This window comes from Lolium rigidum, chromosome 5 (assembly GCF_022539505.1).
Source record: "Lolium rigidum isolate FL_2022 chromosome 5, APGP_CSIRO_Lrig_0.1, whole genome shotgun sequence".
NCBI classification, from domain to species: Eukaryota; Viridiplantae; Streptophyta; class Magnoliopsida; order Poales; family Poaceae; genus Lolium; species Lolium rigidum.
Genome location: NC_061512.1, coordinates 189,630,461 through 189,639,410, shown reverse-complemented (window position 1 = coordinate 189,639,410; position 8,950 = coordinate 189,630,461). Strand labels below are relative to the sequence as shown.

Sequence of the window (8,950 nt, the reverse complement as noted above, 5' to 3'; positions counted from 1 at the left end):
TCTTGAAATATGCAGGGGTGAACCACCGGGGCATCCCCAAGCTTAGACTCTTCACTCTTCTTGATCATAGTATATCATCCTCCTCACTTGACCCTTGAAAACTTCCTCCACACCGAACTCGAAACAAACTCATTAGAGGGTTAGTGCATAATTAAAAAATCACATGTTCAGAGGTGACACAATCATTCTTAACACTTCTGGACATTGCACAAAGCTACTGGACATTAATGAAACAAAGAAATCCATCCAACATAGCAAAAGAGGCAATGCGAAATAAAAGACAGAATCTGTCAAAACAGAACAGTCCGTAAAGACGAATTTTAAAATGGCACCAGACTTGCTCAAATGAAAATTCCCAAATTTAATGAAAGTTGCGTACATATCTGAGGATCACTCACGTAAATTGGCATAATTTTCTGAGTTACCTACAGAGAATTAGGCCCAGATTCGTGACAGCAAGAAATCTGTTTCTGCGCAGTAATCCAAATCTAGCATGAACCTTACTATCAAAGACTTTACTTGGCACAACAATGCAACAAACTAAGATAAGGAGAGGTTGCTACAGTAGTAACAACTTCCAAGACTCAAATACAAAATAAAATTGCTGTAACAAAATAAACACATGGGTTATCTCCCAAGAAGTTCTTTCTTTATAGCCATTAAGATGGGCTCAACAGTTTTAATGATGCACTCGCAAGAAATAGTAGTTGAAGCAAAAGAGAGCATCAAGAGGCAAATTCAAATAAATTTAAGTCTAACACGCTTCCTATGCATAGGAGTTTTGTAAATAAACAAGTTCATGAAGAAAAAAGTAACAAGCATAGGAAGATAGAACAAGTGTAGCTTCAAAAAATTTAGCACATAGAGAGGTGTTTTAGTAACATGAAAATTTCTACAACCATATTTTCCTCTCTCATAATAACTTTCAGTAGCAACATGAGCAAACTCAACAATATAACTATCACATAAAGCATTCTTATCATGAGTCTCATGCATAAAATTATTACTCTCCACATAGGCATAATCAATTTTATTAGTTGTAGTGGGAGAAAATTCAACAAAGTAGCTATCATTATTATTCTTATCATCAAATATAGGAGGCATATTGTAATCATAATCAAATTTATCCTCCATAACAGGCGGTACTAAAAGACCAATATCATTATAATCATCATAAATAGGAGGCAAAGTATCGTCAAAGTAAATTTTCTCCTCAATGCTTGGGGGACTAAAAATATCATGCTCATCAAAGCCAGCTTCCCCAAGCTTAGAATTTTCCATATCATTAGCAACAATGGTGTTCAAAGCGTTCATACTAATATGTTCCATAGGTTTTTTAATTTTCGCATCAAACCATCCATGTCTTAAATCCGGAAATAGAATAAGAATCTCATTGTTGTCCATTATGCCTAACTAGTGTAAACAAGAAACAAAAAGATGCAATTGCAGGATCTAAAGGAAATAGCTTCGAGCACACACACAACGGCAACGAGAAAAGTACTTTACACCGGAACCGGAGTATGAGTTCCTTTTACCTTTCCTCCCTGGCAACGGCGCCGTGAAAATAGCTTGATGTCTACGGGAGCTTCTATTATTGTAGACGAGTGTTGGGCCTCCAAGAGCAGAGGTTTGTAGAACAGCGAGCAAGTTTCCCTTAAGTGGATCACCCAAGATTTATCGAACTCAGGGAGGAAGAGGTCAAAGATATCCCTCTCATGCAACCCTGCAACCACAAAGCAAGAAGTCTCTTGTGTCCCCAACACACCTAATAGGTGCACTAGTTTGACGAAGAGATAGTGAGATGCAAGTAATATGGATGAGTATGAGTGGTAATAGCAATCTGAATAAAATATGGCAGTGAGTAAACATGCAACAAAACAGTAAACAAACGGAGATTCGATGCTTGGAAGCAAGGCCCAGGGATCCTGCTTTCACTAGTGGACACTCTCAACAATGATCACATAATAGAACCACTCTACACCCTCTTGTTGGATAATGAACACCACTAACTGTGTAGGATTACACGAACCCTCAATGCCGGAGTTAACAAGCTCCACAATATTCAATGTTCATATTTAAATAACCTTAGAGTGCATGAAAGATCAACATAACCAAACCAAGTACTAACATAGCATGCACACTGTCACCTTCACACTACGGAATGAGGAATAGATCACATCAATACTATCATAGCAATAGTTAACTTCATAATCTACAAGAGATCACAATCATAGCCTACGCCAAGTACTACACGATGCACACACTGTCACCATTACACCGTGCGGGAGGAATAAACTACTTTAATAACATCACTAGAGTAGCACACAGATAAATTGTGATACAAAACACATTGCAATCATAAAGGGATATAAATAAGCACTTCACTATGCCATTCATAACGGTGAATAAGTATTCAGTGAAATATAGCCTAAGAGACCCACACGGTGCACACATTGTCACCTTTACACACGTGGGACAAGGAGTCTCCGGAGATCACATAAGTAAAACCCACTTGACTAGCATAATGACATCTAGATTACAAGCATCATCATATGAATCTCAATCATGTAAGGCAGCTCATGAGATTATTGTATTGAAGCACATAAGAGAGAGATTAACCACATAGCTACCGGTACAGCCCCGAGCCTCGATAGAGAACTACTCCCTCCTCATGGGAGACAGCAGCGTTGATGAAGATGGCGGTGGTGTTGATGGAGAAGCCTTCCGGGGGCACTTCCCCGTCCCGGCGGCGTGCCGAAACAGAGACTCCTGCCCCCCAGATCTTGGCTTCGCGATGGCGGCGGCTTTGGAAGGTTTTCTCTGGTTTCGTCGAACGTGTCGTGGTTTTTAGGTCAGGGACCTTTATATAGGCGAAGAGGCGGAGTCGGGGAGGCGACGAGGCGGTGACACACTAGGGGGCGCGCCCTAGGCCGCGCCGCCCTCGTCATCCGGGGGCCCGATGGCCCCCCTCCGGCGACTCTCGGTGTTCGGAAGCTTCGTGGAAAAATAGGATGCTGGGCGTTGATTTCGTCCGATTCCGAGAATATTTCCTTACTAGGATTTCTGGAACCAAAAACAGCATAAAACATGAACTGGCCCTTCGGCATCTCGTCAATAGGTTAGTTCCGGAAAACGCATAAATATGACATAAAGTATGCGTAAAACATGTAGATATCATCAATAATGTGGCATGGAACATAAGAAATTATCGATACGTCGGAGACGTATCAAGGACCCGCCCCGACGCGGCCGACGTAGGAGGAGGCGCTGTCAACGGAGCCTTAGGCGGCGCAGTCGGGCGCGAAGGCCCGACCATCTCCTCCCCCGAGTTGGTCCCGATAAGGGCCTGCAGGAACGTGCGGCGAGGCTGGGGGCGAGAAGATGTTGCAGACGAGGGCGGCGAAGGAGCGGCGTGTGCGACGGCTTGATGAGGAAGGGCGGCGGCGTGACGAGGATGATCTGCGTTACTGAGAGACTCGGTACATAGTGCTCGATCGCGATCAGCCTCGTGCATACGAGCACGCTGGGGGTTGGGTCGAGACGCAAGCTGGAGGCCCAGGACGGCGCGTCCGAACCCGGCCCACTGCTTGCGAGCCAACGATTTCGAATCACGGACGCCAGGGGTCCACGATCGTCTTCTCCAGCGGCGACTCCGCGGACCTCTCGGTCGGCTGCCTCGGCTCCTCGACGCCAACCACCTCCACTACACCGGCTGATCTCCTCAACGCCGCGTCGACGAAGTCCGCGAAGACTGCTGGCGGCGTAACCCGTCTCGAAGGGAGTGGCCCCTTCCAACCTTTGAGACGTATCGGCGGCTTGGACAACCGGAGACCAGGCGGCGAGGCCGACGTCGGTCGCTCACGAACTGATAGCCTCTCCGAGCGACCCGACGACAAGGATCTAGGCCTCACATCTTCAGCCGATCCCTCCACCGCCATCTTGCGTTCCCAGACCCTCGACTTCGCCGTGGGATACCCAATCTTGGACCAGAACTCCTCAAGCAGCTCACCATTGGTGCGAGCTTCAGCCTGGCCAAGAGGTAGCACGCGAGGAACATCATCCAGTCCACGCCAGGCCACCTCCTCCGCCAACGAGACCTCGCCATCTTCTTATATCCGTCATCTAGCACTCCAAACCGCGAACCAGATCCGGGAGAAGCCGCCACCGGCGTCAACACGGGGCATATGTGCGGAAGGACAAGCCTCCGCTGTGGTCTCCCAGGTCGCCGTGAATCCGTCAGCCATCAGATCACCATCAGATCCTCGCTTTGACCTCGTGCGTCACTGTCTAGATTCCGATGTGACCACCCTTTTGGGGACGAATTTTGGAGAGATGCGATGTGGCGGGAGAGGGGACGCGTCGAGCCCCGTCTCTTCGCCTCGCTTTTCGTTGGCGCCGGACACCGTATTGGACGCGCCGGATAAAAAAAGGCTATGGGAGACGCGGCCGGAAACGTTTTTTTGTTCAGCGCGTCCAAAATCTCTTTTGAAGACGCGGCTCGAGATGCTCTTATATTGATTGGTAACTTTTGATAAGATTGGTTTACATATTTGCTTTTCTGAGCACACACACACATATGAAAACTTACATTGTGGAAGAGAAAACTGCATTTTGGTTTCGAAGTTTGTTGTATGGTTGGTGACAGTGGGTAAATTTAGCAGTATAGGTTAACTAGTTTTACCCAATTAATGACTCATATTGGACAGCTCAAACTAAGAGTAAGTACAATAAGACCTAGTCAGCTGGCTATAAGGATTAAAATAGTATATTACTGCTTAGTTGGAGGAGAGAGAGGAGGAGAGAGAAGAAGAGTGAGCATCTTATGCGAGAAGCCGAACTCTAAGCACGTGCTCCTAGGCACTTTGTGAGAGTGAAAGGTGGGTCATACATTGATAAAGTACTACATTTTTATAGCTCACTATTGTATGTGTTGGCTCTGAATTGGCTATAGATGACATGTCACTTGGCTTATAGCTAGCAGCTGGCTACACTATTGGAATTGCTCTAAGAAATCAATCAAGATCGATTTACTCCATGGTAAATGATTGCCAAAAATACAGGGTGGACAAATGTAAAGCAGTGGTTTACACGTGTCGCGTGATCTACTATCTGATGATGTAAATGACAGGTCGAAGATGTGGGAGGTCAAACAAAAACGGCCGCCCATCCGGGGCGCGCGTGTGTGTTTGATTCTTGATCAGCGGTCCGTGCTTACTCCTCTACTCCGTGACGCAGGATACAGGATACAGCTGCAACTGATTCAATACAGTGCGTCGTCCGTCATTGATCTCTATCTATCTCCAAGATCTCGCAGAAAATTTCTGGTCTATGTACTCACTAATTACATGGGCTAATGAGTTATTTCGCTTGTCTCCGAGCGTCAGCGTCTCTCCGGCGACGGCCTTTTTAAGCTCTTATCTCCTCGCCTTCGCTTCACATCCTTACCTGTAGTTTTCCTCCCTTGACCCTTCCCCGTCCTGTGTGAGTGTGTCGTGCCTTAAGCCCAGGCTTAGGCACTAGTGGTAATCTTTGTCAAGCTAGACAGGGACCTCTCAGGCGGGCGGCATGGAGGCCATGGACGTCAAGCACGCCCCGGCCATGTTCCCCGGAAACGGGTCTGTGAAGAGGGCGCGGCAGGCGGCAGCGGCGGTCGGAGTGGGCGCCGTGGTGGTGGTGCCCAGCTACCGGGAGTGCCTCCGGAACCACGCGGCGTGCATGGGCGCGCACGCCGTGGACGGCTGCGGGGAGTTCTTGCCGGCGCCGCAGCTCAACCCCGCCGACCCGGCCTCCTTCACCTGCGTCGCCTGCGGCTGCCACCGCAACTTCCACCGCCGCGTGATGGTGGAGGAGGAGGAGCAGGCGCCCGCGCCGGCGCAGCAGCAGGTGGCGCTGCTGCCGGCGCCGGCCGTGGCGGGGGGCGTTGCGCAGCACGGCCCGCCGCGGCGCGCGGAGGAGACGCCCGAGGTCCGGCTCCCAGCGGCCGACGGCGACGACGACGACGACTCGGAGTCCGACTCCGACGGCTCGGGGTCTGGGTACGACGACGAGCGGTCCGTCTCCCCGCCGCAGCTGCTGCAGGCTCAGCCGGCGCGCGTGCCGGCGCCGGTGTCGCAGCAGCCTCCGGCCTACTTCTCCCCGCCGCCGTCGCATCAGCAGCAGCCGCCGCACATGCTGCTGTCTCTGAACTCCAGCGCGCCGCCGCCGGGGGCGCACGTGCAGGCGCAGGGCCAGAGGCTCCCCGTCCAGGCCTCGCCGGCGACCGCCCCGCCGGCCCACGTGGGGGGCGCGACGGCAGCGGCGGCTCGGAAGCGGTTCCGCACCAAGTTCACCGCGCAGCAGAAGCAGCGGATGCAGGAGCTGTCGGAGCGGCTCGGGTGGCGGCTGCAGAAGCGCGACGAGGCCATCGTGGACGAGTGGTGCCGCGACATCGGGGTGAGCAAGGGCGTGTTCAAGGTGTGGATGCACAACAACAAGCACAACTACCTGGGCGGCCACAGCGCCCGCCGCAGCGCCTCCGCCACGGCCGCGTCCTCCGCCGCCACCACGCCCACCGCCCCCGCCGCGGCCGGGCCATTCCACCACATCGCGCCCGCCCAAGGTGCGCAGGCGCCGCCGCCGCCAGCGCCATTCGCACCGTCCGTCACCCACAGCTCCCCCGCCCCCACCGCCACCGGGTTCAACATGAACGGCACCGCCACCTCCGCCGTCACCCCCGCCCCCACCTACACCGCCGTCCACCAAGTGAACGGAACCTCGTCGCCGCAGTCCGCCTAAACTAGTCGTCATCAAGGGAGAAAACAATAAGCGGCGGGGCGGCGGAGAGAAAGAAGAAGAAGAAAAAAAATAAGTAGCTTTCAGCGATCATTCCATTCCATTTCGTTAATTTAGGGTTCCGATCGAGCTAGTAGTAAGTAAGAAATTAACCCCGAGGAAGAAGGATGCTCTTGGGATCGGATGAAGGTGGTAAATTAGGAGTTAATTAGGTTATCCGATCTCAAAAGCGGCACCTTTCTTGGTTCGTTGCTGTCCCTGTAAGTTGAGTTCGTTCCTGTTCGTGTCCCTGTAAGTGTAAGTCGAGCTTCTGCTGTAATAGAAGAGTTCATCTCCTTCCCTGTAAACTCTGAATGCTGTGATGGTGGAATGTACACAGAATGAATGGAGATGGAGGTAGCATCTCTGCTTAGCAGAGGTACAATCGTTCGATTAATTAATGGGCTTGCTCGTACTTGCGCCGGCTAGAACAATGGGCCTTTTTGCTAGGTTATTAATCCCATCATTAGCAGCGCCAATTTTATAATGCTTCGCATGCAATCCCTATGCGATTAACGTACGCCTAAACAAAAGCATCTTTCTTGTTGCATTGCAGCACTATCCATCTATCTCTATAGTTAGTATCTTCTCCGCATGCTTGCCATCACTAACTACGCTGTCTCTTGCAATGGAATGAGAATAGTCGTCCCCCCCTTTCTCCATCACACATTCTCGTCTAGTTCTCGTATGGTCCCTCTCCGCCATAGTCCCTCTGCTAGCTTCTCCCAGGCAAAACCCGTCCGATTTGGGCATCCCCACCATGGAGAACTTTTGCGTCTCCAGGCCGGCCGGCCGGCCGGCCAAGAACTCGACGCTACAACACGGCCAAAAAGCGCACGCAGGTAGCCATCAGATCGACCGTTCGTGCGTGCGGTTGGGGGGGTGACGAGATGTGGGTTGGGGCCAGGTCAGGTAGGCAACCACGAGGCAATTAGGCAGGAAGAGGAGCCACTTTGTCCTTAAGGACGATGTGTTAAACAGAAGCTCCAGTAATGGCAGAAGTACCGTTCTACTGTTGCTCGTGACGGGATGGAATATGAGGAGGGAGGAAGGTGATGCTTTTTGTCGTGCTGGCCGCGCTCACTCTGGTCGAAAAGCTGATGGCGGCATTGACACTGAAAAGGCCGCTCGGGCAGGAGCAGGGCTGGCTGACAAGCCAAATCATGCAGCTACGCTCGTGATGGCATTAGCCTCGGCATGGCGCCCTGACACCGCAGCTTCACACAAAAGACCAACCCTTTTCCTTCTTCTTCCTCCTCTCACATGTCCACGCTCGAGTGCTCATCTCGACCCCTTCCTTCTCTGCCCAATTCCCGAAGGACGCAAGCAATCGATGTGATCGCCTCGCCGCCAGCTGCTCCCTAACCCCAGCGCATGATTTGCTCTCAATCCCGATCAATTATGCAACTTCTGCAGGTGGTGGGGGTGCCGCCCCGCCCGCCCGTGCGTGCCACTCTTCTTCTTTTTGGTTCCTTCTGCCACAAACAAATGAAAAAACCATACATAGGTCCATTGCGTTGCTCCTGACCCGATAGAGCGTGCATGAATGTCTGCCGCCAGAGCAATTACAATGTCGCTGCAAATTCAGTGAGTACAAGTTTATTGCTCTGGCGTGTATGGAATGCAGGGTTATCAAATTTCTCCTGCCACACTTCACAATTGCACCATGATCTGAATACACTACATAACTAGGAAAAACATATGAATAGTATGTCATGACATGTGAAATCCCGCACGAATCAAAAATGGAGGAATTAGTCGTACAAGTCGCTTGGTTGCACCATACGAAAAAGGTAGGAAATTCCTATAGAGATTGAGCACATGCCATAGTTATCATAGACACATAGAATTTTTTTTCAAGAGGTCTAACCTCGTGCATATACAACATTTTCATAGAAAGGGAGGTTAAGTTAATGCTTTCACCTGAAGATGAATTTCCATAAGCGTGAGTTGGTTTCGCGAGGCTCAAGCAGATGCCCATCTGTATTCTCAATTACCCGACTGAGGACAAGACTAGTTTCCTATTAGGTAATTGAAAATTCCAATTTATTATTGGAGATATACAAATGCCAAATGAAAATGGTGGAGGAGATTAGATTAAGTAGCTGAAAAGGTAAACTGCTATCCTGGACGGAGTACC

General features: G+C 50.5%; 1 protein-coding gene across 1 annotated transcript; it reads left to right on the top strand.

Annotated features, from left to right (window-relative positions):
• Positions 1–5,451: 5,451 nt before the first annotated feature.
• On the top strand, positions 5,452–7,207 carry LOC124653312 (zinc-finger homeodomain protein 9-like). Its single transcript, XM_047192380.1, has one exon. It carries the CDS (start codon positions 5,566–5,568, stop codon positions 6,772–6,774), a length of 1,209 nt encoding a protein of 402 aa, XP_047048336.1. The 5' UTR covers positions 5,452–5,565; the 3' UTR covers positions 6,775–7,207.
• The last annotated feature ends 1,743 nt before the right edge of the window (positions 7,208–8,950 follow it).

Bases quoted from the DNA above. Each gene is read 5' to 3' on its own strand.
- LOC124653312 (XM_047192380.1), top strand. From the start codon at position 5,566: ATGGAGGCCATGGACGTCAAGCACGCCCCGGCCATGTTCCCCGGAAAC.